The sequence below is a fragment of the Saimiri boliviensis genome, chromosome 12 (genome assembly GCF_048565385.1).
Source record: "Saimiri boliviensis isolate mSaiBol1 chromosome 12, mSaiBol1.pri, whole genome shotgun sequence".
In the NCBI taxonomy this organism is placed as follows: domain Eukaryota; kingdom Metazoa; phylum Chordata; class Mammalia; order Primates; family Cebidae; genus Saimiri; species Saimiri boliviensis.
This window is the reverse complement of record NC_133460.1, coordinates 79,102,603-79,119,719: the sequence shown is the minus strand read 5'-3', so window position 1 is coordinate 79,119,719 and position 17,117 is coordinate 79,102,603. Positions and strand designations below refer to the sequence as shown.

The 17,117-nt window shown below is 42.3% G+C and overlaps 1 protein-coding gene across 4 annotated transcripts in view; it reads right to left on the bottom strand.

Annotated features, from left to right (window-relative positions):
- Positions 1 to 17,117, bottom strand: part of PLCE1 (phospholipase C epsilon 1) — a 299,887-nt gene that overhangs the window by 13,423 nt on the left and 269,347 nt on the right. For all 4 annotated transcript variants that reach the window (XM_074382600.1, XM_074382601.1, XM_074382602.1 and 1 more), the window contains 5 exons: positions 16,716 to 16,847; positions 12,366 to 12,656; positions 6,795 to 6,958; positions 5,027 to 5,288; positions 2,768 to 2,886 (listed from right to left, as the gene is read on the bottom strand). In XM_074382600.1, coding sequence (XP_074238701.1) covers positions 2,768 to 2,886; positions 5,027 to 5,288; positions 6,795 to 6,958; positions 12,366 to 12,656; positions 16,716 to 16,847 — 968 coding nt within the window. The remainder of the gene's footprint in view (positions 1 to 2,767; positions 2,887 to 5,026; positions 5,289 to 6,794; positions 6,959 to 12,365; positions 12,657 to 16,715; positions 16,848 to 17,117) is intronic.

The window sequence follows — 17,117 nt, the reverse complement described above, 5'->3', positions numbered from 1 at the left end:
CAAATGCATGTTTACCAAGCACGTAGCCATATACAGCTGCCCAGAAACTCCAAGGATGGCAAGGTGTGATATAACAAAAACATATTTGGTCTTTGTCCCCAGTTCCTGGCACACAGCTCTTAAAACCCTTTATCTCTGGAGCCATAAGAGTGTCTTTGCTGCTAATGAGATGACTGGTGGCTGAGAAAGACCAAGGCATAGCTAGAGGGGTGGAGCCTTTAGCCTCATTGCCAGACCTCAAGGAGGAGAGAGGGCTGAAGACTGAACTAATCACCAGTGGCTAGTGATTTAACCAGTCATGCCTAGGTCATGAAACCTCCATAAAAACCCTAAATGATAGAGTTCCAAGAGCTTCCAGACTGGTGAACATACCAAGGTTCTGGGAGGGTGGCCCAGTGAGGACATGGAAGCTCTGCCCTCCTGCTATACCTTTTTCTATGCATTCTTCCATGAGGCTACTCCTGAGGCATCTGTTCTGGTGACAATAAGCAAAGCACTCTTATGAGTTCTGTGTTATTCAAGCCAATTATTAAATCTGAGGATTTAGAGGGATCCCCTGAATTTATAGCTGTTTGGTCAGACGTCCTGGTGACAGCCTGGGACTTGTGACCAGCATCTGAAGTAGGAGTCATCTTGTGGGACTGAGCCCTCAATATGTGGGATCTGACACCAACTCTAGATGGACAGTGTTAGAATTGAACTGAAATGGAGGACACCTAGCTGGTGGCAGAGAGTTGGAAAAGACACTACGTTTTTGGCGTCAGAAGTGTTGGAGTAAAAACAGTTCATTCGTGGCATCTGTGGAATCTTCAGCTGTAACATACTGAGGTCACCCAGCTCAGAACTGGGCATTTGGCCCTGCTCTGCCTTTTCTTAAAGCATCTGATTCCTGCTCTTTGTACCACGTGGCCCTGCCCTTGCTTATCAATCCTCTGCGCAAGGTGGAAGCCACACCTCCCTCCACTTTGGCCAAACTAAACCTTGGACACATGATGTAATCACCTGAGGATCCTTAAAAAAACTGATGCCCGGGGCCCATCTGCAGAGACTGGTTTAATTGATGTGGGGTATGGCTTGTGCACATGGAATTTTTTAAGCTCCCCAGGTGATACAAATGTACAGTCAAGGTTGCTGTGAGGTGATGAGGGAAAAAAGAAGAACACCTAAGCAAACAAGGGCAGGAAGAGGGGGAGACAAAACCGACAGTGGTGAGGGCAAGAGAAGGGCAGAGAAGCAGGCAGGAGGTGGTGGTGGAAGCTGTCATGGCCAGTGCCATTGTGAGCGCAGAAGGTACCTTCCCAAAGACTGTTAAGACTATAGTGAGTCTGAGATTGACACAAAAGTAATCACATTATTAAACATGTAAAGAGGGTAACCAGTGGACATGCTTTTCAAATTTATGTTTAATTTAAAGAGGAAGCATAATGGAATTAGCCAACTAAAGTAGTTGTTTTAAAAATAACTTTTTAGAGATGAGGTCTCACTCTGTTGTCCGTGCTAGAGTGCAGTGGTGTTATCATAGCTCACTGTAACCTCAAACTCCTGGGCTTAAGCAACTTTCCTGTCTCAGCCTCCAAAGTAGCTGGGACTACAGGTGCTTGCAACTCTGCCCAGACCATCAAAAAAAATTTTTTTATAGAGATGGGGTCTTGCCCAAGCTGACCTTCAACTCCTGGACTTCAAGCTATCCTTCTGCTTTGGCCTCCCAAAGTGTTGCGATTCCAGGCATAAGCCACTGCACTCAGCCCAGTTTCTTAGCTAAAGAAACCATCCTGCATTAGTGAGGGGGCCCTGGTCCAAGTGTCCTCAAACTTTAGTGGGCACCATGCTTCCATGGGGAACTTGTTAAAATGCAGATTCTGGCCAGGCATAGCAGTTCATGCCTGTAATCCCACCACCTTGGGAGGCTGAGGTGGGAGAATCGCTTGAGTCCAGGAGTTTGAGACCAACCTGGGCAATATAGTGAGACCCCATCTCTATAGGAAAAAAAAATTAGTTGGGCATGGTGGCACATGCCTGTAGTCCCATCTATTCAGGAGGCTGAGGTGGGAGAATTGTTTGAGCCAGGAAAGTGGAGGCTGCAGTGAGCCAGGTTGGCATCTATGCACTCCAACCGGGACGACAGAGTGACAACCTGTCTCTGGGGGAAAAAAAAAGGCAGATTCTGCAGCTGTGGCACTTTCTACAGTGTCCTCCTTCCGTTCTCAAGGGTGCAGATTCTGCATCTCCCAGGCACCGAGGTACAAGTTATGTATGCATCGCCGGTAGAGCCTATTGCTCACCCCAGCCTTGCTCTGCCTGTGACATTTGCCCTGGACTGCTGAAGAAGCAAAATATTTTCTTGATTTAACCTAAAGTTTCTAGAAGTATTGGAAACGTTTCCTACTAGGCTTTGCTTGATAAGCCTCTCCCTCACTTTTAATATTTGGCTCACTTCCCTGATAGACACTATAATATATGGGTTTTGTTACTAGAAGCTGGGTTTAAATACTGGACTGCTGCTTGCTAGCTGTGTGACCTCAGAAGTACTTAGCTTTACCTTCCTCATCTGTAAAATGGAGATGATGCTAATAGCTACTGCTGGACATGAGAGGCCTGAGTTAGTATATATGTAAAGTGCTTAGTAAGTGCCAAGTGTCAGCCATTATTGTTATTATTTCCATAGCTACCTGATTAAAACTCACACTGGCCATTTTGCTGAGCCACAAAAAAGCCCACCTTCAGTGTAGCGATCCCCATAAATATGAGTGAAACAGAACTACATTACCGAAGAGGCTGACATGGTACTGCCAGAGGAATTTTCTTCCATCCTTCTGCTGTTAATGAATAAACTAGAGATTTCCAAGACTTCATTGTGAAGGTTTCGCAGCTGAAGATGTCGATATCCTGCAGTAATGCAGAATTGGGAAAGGCTTGTTAATCATGCACTACTGAGAAGATGATTCAAGGAGGTCAGTAAATGACAGGCAGAAAGAAAACCTTAAAATGGACAGGGATGGCAACAGGCATGCAACCAACAGGCACCTTTTCACCAGGAGACTGCTACCCAATGGCAACTTGTCCGAGTACTGTTCCCAACTAAGATTTGCTCGAACAGCAAATCTTACACTCAGACAAAACCGATCTAGTAGAAAAACCTGATTACTAACAGTCCCTGTTTTACAAATGTTCCATCTCAGAGCAGCTTTAGTGATAATAGAATATTCCCATGATGGGAGATTGGTTATAGATTATGGTATGACTTAAGTATAAAGTGGAATACACAGCTGATAAAAGTGGCAATGGACATGTATAGTTATCAACATGAAAGGTTGCTGTTACCCTATGTACATTAGTAAGTGAAAACCATAAGTTATAAAACACTAAGATTAGTAGAATGCCCATTTGTTATGTATGCTCATATGTTACATACATGGGAAGAGAAAGCCTGCAAGACTTACACACCAAAAGTGACTGTGTTGGAGAGATGGAAAATGGATGATTTTTTAAAAAATTGTTTTTGTTTCTATGTATTTTCTCACATTCTGTAATAACAGTATGGGCTGATGTGTCTCCCTCTGACCCCATACTGTCCCCACTCCTGTGTAGAAGTCCTAACCCTCAGTACCTCAGAATGTGGCTATATTTCAAGAGAGGGCCTTTAAAGAGGTAATTAAATTAAGATGGGATCATTAGGGTGGACCTTAATCAGTGGGACTGGTGTCCTTATGAGATGAGGGGATTAGGACGCAGACAACATAGAGGGATGACTGTGAGGACATGGTGAGCAGGTGACCATCTGAAAGCCAAGGAGAGAGGCCCCAGAAGAAACCAAATCTGCTAACCCCCGATCTGAGACTTCCAGCCTTCAGAACTGTAAGGAAATCCATTTCTGTTGTTCAAGTCATCTTGTCGGTGGTATTCCATGATGGCAGCCTGAACAGACTAATTAAATGACCATGGACTGTTTGCACAGAGAAGAGAAAAAAGGAAAGGAACACAAACTAGGAAACTGTAATGTGTTTGTGGAGCTCCGAGTGTGGCTGGGAGAGGAAGTGTGTACTTAGAATATTGGTGCTCAAAGGAGACCATCAGAGCCAGCGCACCCGGGAGTGTGTTAGAAAAGGAGCCTGTCAGTCTCCACCTGAGGCCACTGAATCACAATCTGCATGTTATTACCCAGACTCCCAGAAGATTGCTATGTACATCAAAGTTTAAAAACAGTGCACAGGCTGAAATTGTCAGAGTGCCACCACAAAGCCAGTTCACAAGCCAACAGCTTTAGCCTTTGCCCAGAGTCCTTCATTCCCCTCTTCCTGCACCTAAAACCCAGCCCCAGTTTCCAATACTGGACTTCTGCCAGGCACAGATGGCAACCACATGGTCACTTATGCCACCACCACACCCGGCCTCTCCCACATCTGTTTCCTCTCCTTATTTCAGTCCCTGCTTTAATACTGCCAGCGGTGCCGTGGGTAGTATTTAGGAAGAAAAACGTGTGGAAATGAGAGTGCAGCCACCATTACTTCTGACCTCAGCAGGCATGGGTGAGCCTGTACTTTACCAGGGATATTGTCAATTACCTCAGACTTTTAAAAAATGTAAAAGACTAATCCCAGTCCTTTGGGAGGCTGAGGCAGGCGGATCACACGGTCAGGAGATCGAGACCATCCTGGCCAACATGGTGAAACCCGAGCTCTACTAAAATACAAAAAATTAGCCAGGCGTAGTGGCATGTGCCTGTGATCCCAGCTACTTGGGAGGCTGAGGCAGGGAAATTGCTTGACCCCGAAAGGCAGAGGTTGCAGTGAGCGGAGATTGTGCCACTGCACTCCAGCCTGGCAACAGAGCTCTGCCAAAAAAACGAAAACAAACAAAAAAACTTCTTTTGAGACATACTTCAAAAGTGCTCAAATTTGTATTTCCTTTTGCTTATTTCAACTTCTTAATAGGAAAATGTCAAACACAAGAGAGAAGAGTATAAGGAAATTCTGGCACCCACCGCCTAGCTATGACAATTATTAACATTTGGACAATTTTATTCTACCTCGTTTTAAAGCTTTCAGTGGAATGATTCTCTGCGCTGTTACCGCTGAACTGTTGTTTTCCACAACTGCGAAACGAAGAAATACAAGATCTTCGAAGAGAATGCGGAACAGAAACTGCTCGTTCCACATGGGGTTCAGGGTGTTTCGATGGATGGGCTTCGTGCGGAAATGGCAGCTGTCCAGAGGTATGCCCAGGACATCGACTTCAATGCACGGGCTTCCTGTGCTGTTCCCGGGGCACACGTTCTGACCAGAGACAATCTATGGCGAGGGAGACACAAGGGACCAAAGTCACCAAGGATGAAAAGCAAAGACAACCTCTGCACCTCACTGCTCCCCTCTGCAAAGGAAGTCCGAGAACACTGGAATGGGCAAAGTGAATGATTAACTTTTTAAACAAAACTGTTTAAAAAGTGAGTGACTGTGACCCGGTAATCGCATGACTAGCATCATGTAAAAAGCCTATTTGGTCAACATCATTCACTTAACTGTAACCTTTCAACTATCAAAATCTTCAAAAGCCAAACAATTAAGATAAAGTTAAATTTCTCACAAAAGGCTAGGGGAAAGACAACTTTATGCAAGATAATCATAAATTTGTTACTAATACTCTGTTCAAAATGCCATAGGAATATGTTTTATAACTTCAAAGTCTTTTTCTTGAATAGTTTCATTTTGGGGCAAGTTGCAGACATGTTGGGAATTAATTCACACCTTTCTGAAAACGGATAAAACTACCCTCACCTCTAGCTAAAATAAACAAATAGGAAAGGGGCTACTTCCCTACTGTCTTCGGGAAAGAGAAAAAGCAGTTTGAGTGGTAGGAAAGTGTATGAATGGTGGTTGCGGGGGTCGTACTTGGAGGGCTGCTTGGCATTCTTCCTATGGAGGGAGACAAGAGCTAAAGGTGGAAAGAGATGACCAGGTCTCTGCTGGGTTTTTTTTTTTTTTTTTTTTTGTTGTTGTTGTTGTTGTTGTTGTTTTGTGTTGCTGAGACAGGGTCTTGCTGTCAGCCAGGCTGGAGTGCAGTGGTGCAATCTTGGCTCATTGCAACCTCCACTTTCTGGACTCAAGTGATTCTCCAGCCTCAGAGTCCCAAATAGCCACCATGCCCAACTACCTTTTTTGTTATTTTTTGTAGAAACAGAGTTTCACCATGTTGCCCAGGCTGGCCTTGAACTCTTGAGTTCATAGCAATCTGCTTGCCTTGACCTCCCAAGGTGCTGGGATTACAGGCGTGAGCCACCATACCTGGCCAGGTCTCTGTTTTAAGAGGAGTCTGTGGAGTTTTGACAATAAGTTAATTAGACGAAAAGGAATAAGGAAAGGCACAGGAATGGTAAAGGTTTAATTACAGGGAGGGAAATATATTTAATTGCATTTATATATTGATGCAAATTTGTCTAATCTTAGAGCTTTTGGAGCTTAACATGAACTGACCTAATAAACAGCTCACCAACTTTCATGGGATATACTCATAGTTATGTTTCTGTGGGCCCTGGAAGACAGAGTTAGCATCATCAGTACATCAGGTGAAGCAGGGACCTCATGACCCCACCCACTGGGCTCTGGCAAACACAGTGTCTGGCGACAACTTGCCTAGCCATAGCTACCGCTTCCTGGGAGATAAAGAGGTGATTCTGGGAACTAAATCTGTATGACCAAAATTGTGACATGACAGCTTTGCAAGGCCTTGAATTCAAAACCAGTTCATTTTCAGGAAGGCTTAAACTCGACCTTATGTTCTTTAAGTAGGGACATGCTTACGGTTAAAGAATAGACTGCAGGGTCCATGTTGTCCAGATCTCTTTCCAGTGGAGAAAACTTCTGATACATGGGACAATTCTTGTCCCACAGAACTGGAGGCTTCAAAACATAACCACAACCACCATTTGCTTCAAACATTGCAGCATTTAAATGTAAAGGGAGATCTGTAAAACAAACAACAAAGCCAATATAGCTCGTTACTTTATCATTTAAGTATCATCTTAAAAATTTAAAATTCAAGGGCCAGACACAGTGGCTCATGCTTGTAGTCCCAGCACTTTAGGCACCAAGGTGGGCAGATCACAAGGTCAGGAGATTGAGACCATCCTGGCCAACATGGTGAAACCCTCTCTGTACTAAAATACAAAAAATAAACCAGGCGTGGTAGCGTGCGCCTGTAGTTCCAGCTACTTGGGAGACTGAAGCAGGGGAATTGCTTGAACTTGGGAGGCGGAGGTTGTAGTGAGCCAGGATTGTGCCACTGCACTCCAGCCTCATGACAAAGCAAGACGCCGTCCCTAAGCTCCAGCAAGAAAAAGAGATAATCACCCATTCATCCCACAAATTGATAAATGCCTACTATGTGCCAGGTTGTGTTAGGGATCAGATCCAGTAGGTTATAAGAGAAAAATTCCTGTCCCTATGTTGCTTGCAGTCTATGGCTATGCCCAGTGTTACCACACCAAACCAGGTTCCACCACTTGAAAACTCCTTTGCAAATAAAAATTTGCTACATCTGTCTGAAAAATCTTGTGAAAATACAGTTGACCATGGGGGATTGGTTCCAGGACTATGAGAAGTTACCAAATCCACAGATGCTCAGGTCCATGATATAAATGGTGTAGAATTTGCATTATAACCTATACCATCCTTCTGTAAACTTTTTCTTTTTCCCCCTGGAGCATAGATTAAAGTTGCCCTGAATATATGTTCCCTTTCTGTATACTTAAAATCATTTCTGGATTACTTAATAATGCTATGTAAATGGTTGCCATACCGTATTGTTTAGGGAAAAATAACAAGGAAACAGGCTGTGTATGTTCAGTGCACATGCCACCATCCATTTTTTTAATGAATATTTTCAACCCACAGCTGGTTGAATCCACAGATGTGGAACCCAAGGATATGGAGGGGCAATTGTACCTCATTTTATACTAAATTTTGGAAAGGAATAATGGCTTATCTCTAAACCATGCAGATAACTGTATGGACAATTCTTGCTATTTCAAATGTAAGGTAAAATCTTAATTGTAAAAGAAAGGAGAATAGCCAGAAAAAACATGCTTTTCCTTGAAATCTCAATTTCAACCTATAAATTACATCTTCTTTTAAAAAAAATTGTAAACATGAGCCGGGCGCGGTGGCTCAAGCCTGTAATCCCAGCACTTTGGGAGGCCGAGGCGGGTGGATCACGAGGTCAAGAGATCGAGACCATCCTGGTCAACATGGTGAAACCCCGTCTCTACTAAAAATACAAAAAAAATTAGCTGAGCATGGTGGCGTGTGCCTGTAATCCCAGCTACTCAGGAGGCTGAGGCAGGAGAATTGCCTGAATCCAGGAGGCGGAGGTTGCGGTGAGCCGAGATCGCCCCATTGCACTCCAGCCTGGGTAACAAGAGTGAAACTCTGTCTCAAAAAAAAAAAAAAAAAAAAAAATGTAAATATGAAAAAAAAAAAAAAGAAAAACCCTATCACATCTGATTCACATCATGTCCACAATCTCCTCAATCATAAGTATCAGGAATCCTCACAAAGGCTTTGAGGTTTTTGTTGCCAAATTTTATTTGGCACAGTTCTTTGATGAATGATTGGATTCCTGCACTCTTTCTGGGCTCTTACACACTGAAATGCTCATCTGATGGCGCAAGTCTGAATAGAAGTTGCCCAGCTGAGTTGATGAGACACACCTGATGAATATTCCCTCGAATAGATTCCTTCCATGTGCAAGAATGAACTTTGTACATGGATCAAGGCAAAGTGCAGTAAGTGCCTTGGAGCAAGAAGTTAGCCTTTACTTGTCTTGTCTGTAAAATTCTTCCATGTCTGTGGGGTTGGCCAGTATTGTGTGCAGGATTTCTGATGTAAGATGTCTTAGACATATGAAAGCTCCTTATCTGTAAAATGAGTATAGTATAGAGGACCTCATCTCTCAGGTCCCTGCCAGTCCTGATGTGACTGGTTCATTGTGGCCGTGCTGCCTCACCTGCATTGGGAGAAAATTCTCTTCTCAGGCCACTCTGTCACAGAGGAACACAGACATGGTGAAAGTGGCGAAGAATGTGAAGTCAACTAGCTCATATGGGGTTGGTAAAGGTGAAATGGACATATAGTACTGACAACAGCAATGACAGCTCACACTCTGTACTCTAAGGACCAGATACCATTCTAAGCACTTTATGTGCACCTCCCAATAACCTATGAAGCAGATCCTTTTAGTATCTCCATTTTTATGGATGAGGAAACTGAAGCACAAAGAAGTGAAAACACCCAAGGAATGTAACTAGTGAGTGGTGGATGCTATAATTTGAGCCCAGATTGCCTGCCCGTTGTTCCCAATCTTAACTACTGAGCCATATGATGTACATTTTACAGGGCTGTGGATACAGTAAATGAGATTTAGCACATCAAAGGTACTCAATAAACAGTAACTTTTTTTGTCATCATGACATCAACCTCAAGTGACTTCAGTAGCACCGTATCTATCCTAATAATTTCCCAAAAACATTAAAGCTGTAAAGCCAAAACTCTAAAGCTATTAAAACTTTTAAGCTTTTTAACAATTATTTTTTTTAAGTTCCAGGGTACCTATGCAGGATGTGCAGGTTTGTAACATAGGTATGCAGGTTTGTAACATAGGTACACATGTGCCACGGTGGTTTGCTGCACCTATCAACCCATCCTCTGGGTATTAAGCCCAGCATGTATCAGCTCTTTCCCCTGATGCTCAGTATCTTAACTGAAATCTTATTTGCTAGCCTAACATGTAAAAGAGATCCACATGGAGCTGCACAGTTTGGAATAAAGGTGGGACCTCAAATACAGCCCTCTTGCTGTCCCCTGGACGTGGTCCCAGAACTTCATCTGGGGCTATAAAATCTTCATTCCAATGAAGTGAAAGAGTGTGCACAAATCTGTGTAACCCTGCTACACCTCTGAATCAGCGCACATGATAGATCAAGCATAGCACCGCCTTGATGGTCTTCTACTCCTTAAAATACTCCGCATTATGTAGATACCATTCTCATATTTATCCCTATATTTGAGGGTTGGGAAAGTCTATTATTCAAAAAAGCATAATTTTTTTTTAAAAAAGAGGTTTTTCTTTTGACTAAGCATTTATTGAGCATCTACTGTGTGCAAAGTATTAATATTAAACCAGGCTCTACTCCTAGAGTTTGCAGAAATGGAGACCATTTTTACAGATGTACACACTGATACTGCATGTAGCTTGTACTTTGTCCAACATGGGAGGTGTTTAATCAGCACATTGAATGGAGAGAGGTTATATGATAGCACTTTTTCGCACTTTGGAAGATTATGCAGAGAAACTTGTCATTTGAGTGGGATGGCTTAAAGATGTACTCCTAATCTGATTTGAAAGAGAGGCAAAGCCATTAGGGGTGAGTGGAGGACAGGCAGCCTTAGTCTGTACTTCTGGACTGCAGGGTGGCCCACGGAGTGGCAGCTCCCTGTGTCCCCTTCACCTATGGCTCCTGTTTGCCATCAGTGGAGCCAGTGTGTCTGTACCAGTCCTGGCACTTCTGGAGAAAGGGCACATCCAAAACCAAACACTTCCATTTCCTTGAGAAAATCCTGATAGTCACTTCAGTTTACTTAAAATATGCTGGTATAATAGCCAATGGCACCAGTGGATACAAGACTACCGACAGGGCTAGAGATGTGAACCCACAAGCCACTCAGGAAAGAATGAACGGAAATAGAAAAATAAATTTTTACAACTTTGAGAGTATTTCATGATTATTTCCATTTGTGAGCTCAAATCATACTGTTTTCATAACTTATCAAACACACTCAATGATAGTTAACCTTTGAGGAATGCTTTGTGTGTGCCAGGTACTATGCTAATTATGGTACTTCACTGGCATTGTCTTATTTAATTTCAACTGAAAGTAGCACATACAACAAGGGCAGAAATGTGACCAATATCTCCTCTAATCATATGTCCCTGGGATTATCCACCAACGGGTATTGTTGGCACCAGTACCAGGTAGCTAGCTGGTCCCAGAGCTGAAGCTGTGGTTTGACCTCAGCTGGAGACAAGGCCATACTGTGGTTTGTGGTTCAGCGTGGTTAGATGAGACTGGATTCAGTTCACGTGAGATGAGTGATAAGAGCTGCCTGCTGCTTGACCATTCAAAAGAAAGACTGTGGTTTATGAATGAGGTTTTAGGAAACATTTGTCTTCTCTTTCCTCACCTTCTGTAGCAACTCTCCTCACCCATAACCAAGTGGAAACAAAATACTTTATCCTTTAAACTTCCAGACTCCTTGAATTTATTACAAGTCATCCTGTAACCTTGAACAAATGAACCAATTTGTGCCTTGGTTTGCTCATCTGAGAAATGGGTATCATAAAGGTACCCAACTTTAGGGCTGTTGTAAAGATAAGATAATAGGGGATCAAAAATTCAGCATACTGCCTAATGCACAGTGAGCATGCAATAAATGACAGCTTTTACTCTGGAGATGTAGGCCTCGTATCAGAGTCTAGTGGAGAAACATGATCACTACTTACTCTGTTCAGGTACTTCTCATACTTGTGTTCCTTTTGCTAGCTACTCTGAGGGCACTGACCATTATTCTCCATTTCAATTCCAAAAGGATAAGAAGAAGCTAAAATGGTTGTAATTTGCAAAGTGGCTAGAGCAACGTTCCTTTTTGACTGCAAGAATCACTGCAGAGTGAGACAGGCTAACTACGTGGTGTTAGGAAATCCCTGCTCCAAAAGAGCTTTAACATAAATTCGCACGGCTCTGTCAAGAGCAGCCTGGTTATTTGAGAACTGCATTAAAAAGGGCGCGGTGGCTCAAGCTTGTAATCCCAGCACTTTGGGAGGCCGAGACGGGTGGATCACGAGGTCGAGAGATCGAGACCATCCTGGTCAACATGGTGAAACCCCATCTCTACTAAAAATACAAAACATAAGCTGGGCATGGTGGCGCGTGCCTGTAATCCCAGCTACTCAGGAGGCTGAGGCAGGAGAATTGCCTGAACCCAGGAGGCGGAGGTTGCGGTGAGCCGAGATCGCGCCATTGCACTCCAGCCTGGGTAACAAGAGCGAAACTCCGTCTCAAAAAAAAAAAAAAAAAAAAAAGGGGCAGGATCAGGAGACCTTACAGGCCTGTTCGAGGTTCTTTTCTATTACCTTAATCTGAAACATCAGAGGCACAATTCAGTATCAAATTCACTTCTGTTTTCTGTCATCACATTTTCACTCTCACACACAGTGTGCCCCAGTCTGGAATCTTGCCCCTTTGAAAAAATGTTGTCAGACTGCACTTACTGAAATGTAAGATGCAAAGGAGAGAGGTGAGCATGCAGGTCCCTTACCATCGGTCTGGTAGTTGAGTGCCACGAGCTGTATCCCGTGGAGCCAGAACATGAGGGGGTTCGGGTTGGAGGAGTCGATGCGAGTGGCAGCAGGGTAAGTTCTTAGCAGCTGACAGGCGGTGTGCTGGATCAGTTTCTGAGAATACCTGCGACATAGACGTTTGGCAGCATTTTCATTCAGCGACGAGATATGATAACATTTGGGAGTTCTAATGATCGCGCTGAGGGAGGTGGTTGGGTTGAGAGGGGAAGAAGATTCCTCCCAGGTCTGTCGAATTCCTTCACAGGAACCTAAACCACCCAAGAGATTAGCCGCAGATTAGTCTAGAAAACTTTAAATATTTTAGAAAGATAAACCTGAACAACATCCCAGTAAACAGTCACAGCATGTAAACCACATCAGAATACCTGTTGGATTTTACCTATGAGTTTGCAACCTTAAAATAATATAGTGGCTACTTAGTTTTAAAATGAGTGTGGCAGCTGGGTGTGTTGGTTCACACCTGTAATCTCAGCACTTTGGGAGGTCAGAGTGGGAGGATTGCTTGAGCCCAGAAGTTCAAGACTAGCCTGGGCAACATGGTGAGAACCTCTCTCTATAAAATATAAAAAATAAAATCAAACAAAACCCCACAAGACACCAAACAAAATGAGTGTAGCAACATCAATTTAAATTAAAAGCCTGGAAGTTCTTTGCCTCTGTACTTCATCTGTGTTGTGGTATATTTGCACAAATAAGCAATATATGTACAAGGGTATTCACTCCAGCATTGTTTTTCATAGGAAATAACAAATCAAAACAAAGCCAAGAAGCAACCCAAATGGATCAGTGAAGAATTGATTAAATAAATGACAATATGTCCATGCAGTGGACCACCACACAGGCATTACAATAAGGAAGCTACATGTACAGAAAATTATGTGAAAAGTTCTAGCAAGTATAAAGGTTATACAAGTGTGTTTGGTTATACAGGCATACCTTGTTTCATTGTGCTTTGTTTTATTGCGCTTTGCAGATACTGCATTTTTCACAAATTTAAAGTTTGGGGCAACCCTGCCTCCAGCAAGTTTGTTGGTGCAATTTTTCCAACAGCATGCACTCACTGTGTGTCTCTGTGTCACATTTTAGTAATTCTTGCAAAATTTCAAACTTTTAACCATTATATCTGTTGTGATCTGTGACGAGTGATCTTTGATGTTTTATTGTAATTGTCTTAAGTTTACATAAGATGGTAAACTTAATTGATAAATGTGTGCGCTCTGACTGCTCTACCCACCAGCTGTTCACCCATCTCTGTCCCTCTCCTCAGGCCTCATTATTCCATGAGACACAATGATATTGACATAAGGCCAATTAATAACCCTACAGTGGCCTCTAAATGTTCAAGTGAAAGGGAGAGTCACACGTTTCTCACTTGAAATCAGAAGTTAGAAATAAACTTAGTGACAAAGGCATGTCAAAAGCCAAGACAGGTCAAAAGCTAGGTGTCTTGTGATAAACAGTTAGTGTCTTGTGATAACAGTATGAATATTTCATACATTTAGTTGATAAAGCAGCAACGGGGTTTGAGAGGACTGACTCCAGTTTTGAAAGTTCTATGGTGAGTAAAGTGCTATCAAGTTATGAATGCAAAGGAAAAGTTCTTGAATGAAATTAAAAGTGCTACTCCAGTGAACACACAAATGATAGGAAAGCAAAACAGCCTTATTGCTGATATGGAGAAAGTTTTAGTGGTTTGGATAGAAGATTAAACCAGCCACAGTATACTTTAAGCCAAAGCCTAATCGAGAGCAAAGTCCTGAATTCTCTTCAGTTTTATGAAGGTTGAGAGAAGTGAGGAAGCTGCAGAAGAAAAGCTGGAAACTAGCAGAGGTTGGTTCATGAGGTTTAAGGAAAGAAGCTGTCTCCATAACATAAAATCAGCAGTACTGATGGAGAAGCTACAGCAAGTAATTTGCAAGATGTAGCTAAGATCATTGATGAAGGTGGCTACATTAAACAGATTTTTTTTTCTTTTTTTTGAGACAGAGTTTCACTCTTGTTACCCAGGCTGGAGTGCAATGGCGCGATCTCGGCTCACCGCAACCTCCGCCTCCTGGGTTCAGGCAATTCTCCTGCCTCAGCCTCCTGAGTAGCTGAGATTACAGGCATGCGCCACCATGCTCAGCTAATTTTTCTGTATTTTTAGTAGAGATGGGGTTTCACCACGTTGACGAGGATGGTCTCGATCTCTTGACCTCGTGATCCACACACCTCAACCTCCCAAAGTGCTGGGATTACAGGCGTGAGCCACTGCGCCCGGCCTAACAACAGATTTTTAATGTAAATGAAACAGCCTTCTATTGGAAGAAGATGTCATCTAGGACTTTCATAGTTAAAGAGAAGAGAAGTCAATGCCTGGCTTCAAAGAAAAGGCTGTCTCTTGCTAGAGGCTAATGCAACAGGTGACTTAAAGTTGAAGCTCATGGACCATTCTGAAAATCCTAGGGCCCTTCAGAATCTTGCTAAATCTACTCTGCCAGTGTTCTATAAATGGAACAACAAAGCCTAGATGACAGCATGCCTGTTTACAGCATGATTTTTCATGTCTGCTAACACAGTATCCAGTCTGCAGCCTATGGACAAACAGCAATTTGGACTTTTAAGTCTTATTTAAGAAATAAATGTCAGAAGGCTAAAGCTGCCATAGATTGTGATTCCTCTGATGGATCTGGTGAAAATAAAATGAAAACCTCCTAGGAAGAATTCACCATTCTAGATGCTCTTAAGAGCATTTTTGATTCACGGGAGGAGGTCAAAAGAGCAACATTAAGAGAAGTTTGGGAGAAGTTAATTCCAAACTTCATGGATGACTTGGAGGGGTTTAAAACCTCAGTGGAGAGAGTAACTATAGATATGAGTAACAGCAAAGAAGTGTAGCCTGCAAATGTGACTGAATTGCTGGAATCTCATGATAAAACTTGAATGAATGAGGAGTTGCTTCTTAACGGATGAACAAAGAAAGTGGTTTCTTGAGATGGAATCTACTCTTGGTGAAGAACCCGTGAACATTGTTGAAATGACAACAAAGGATTTAGAATATTTTCATACATTTAGTTGATAAAGCAGCAAAAGGGTTTGAGAGGACTGACTCCAGTTTTGAAAGTTCTACGGTGAGTAAAGTGCTATCAAACAGCATCGCATGATACAGAGAAATCTTTTGTAAAAGGAAGAGTTGTTGATGTGGCAAACTTCACTATTGTCTTGTAAGAAATTGCCAGACACCCCAGCCTTCAGCAACCACCCACCTGCTGAATCAGCAGCCATCAACATTGAGGCAACACCGTCCATCAGCAAAAAAATTACAACTTGCTAAAGGCTCAGATGATTGTTAGCATTTTGTATCAATAAAGTATTTTCTGTTGAAGGTATGTACATTGTTTTTAGACATAATGTTATTGCAAACTTAATAGACTATGATTTAGTGTAGACATAACTTTGATAGGTACTAGGAAAAAAATTAATGTGACTCACTTTATTGTAGTGGTCTGGAACCAAACCTGAAATATCTCCAAAGTATGCCTGTATCCCATTTGGATTATCTTTAAAAGGATCTTATTTTTTCTTGAACAAACACAAACTTAACAGTGGTTACCTCTGGGGAATAGCACCAGGACATTGAGTGGAAAGGAATTTTAATAATACTCTGTATTGTTTGAGTTTTTAACTATGAGAATTTATTACTTTCATAATAAAAAGTAACTAGAAATAGATATGTCTTCTGGAGTTATAATGGTGAAGAGAACAGTTCCAAGAAACCACTTGAGTATTCCAAGGTGCCTCAATTTTTACTTTGAGGCAAACACTGAACATCTTCAGTGAAATGTTATTTTTATTTATTTATGTATTTTTGAGATGGAATCCTGCTGTGTTGCCCAGGCTGGGGTGCAGTGGCATGATCTTAGCTCACTGCAACCTCTGCCTCCTGGGCAAGCAATTCTTTTGCCTCAGCCTCTCCAGTAGCTGGGATTACAGGCGTGAGCCACCACACCTGACTAATTTTTGTATTTTTAGTAGAGAAGGGGTTTCACTATGTTGTCCAGGCTGGTCTAGAACTCCTGACTTCAAATGATCCACCTGCCTCGGCCTCCAAAAGTGCTGGGATTACAGGTGTGAGCCACTGCACCTGGCCTGAAACGCTATTTTTAGTAAGTATAAATTAGCAATGACAAAAATTTATACTAAGACAATATTTACGTTCATAGAAATAAAAAGGAATAAAAAATTCAGAGGAAGTGCTTAGACCGTAAAATATCTAAATCATCCAGCATGCAGAATCAAGCAAAGATATTGTAAGAAAGTAACTTTACTTTTTCCAGATGTTTTGTTAAATGATCCTGTCTCCCCTGGGCTCATTCTGCCCGGATTGTTGCCAAAAATGGACTTCCTGCTTTTTCTTTCTTTTCCTCTGCTAGAGCCAGATGCATTTAGAGTTGACAGGCCTGTTCCCATAAAATGAAAATAAATAAGCCAAAAACTACAAGCAAGGCAACTCAACATTTTCCATCCCCGTCAATGTTTATTTTGAAGTCCTACTACTCCCTTGGAACCTAGTACGGAAGCCCTGCTAGCAGTTTTTGTTCTGTTCATAATAGCATTGTAGGCAATTAAAGCCAAGTTTAAAAAATCTAGGCAAATGCAGCAAGAACTGCGTGCTTAACGTAGAATGGCCACGAAATCACACACACACTTAGCTTATTGTGCATCAAAGA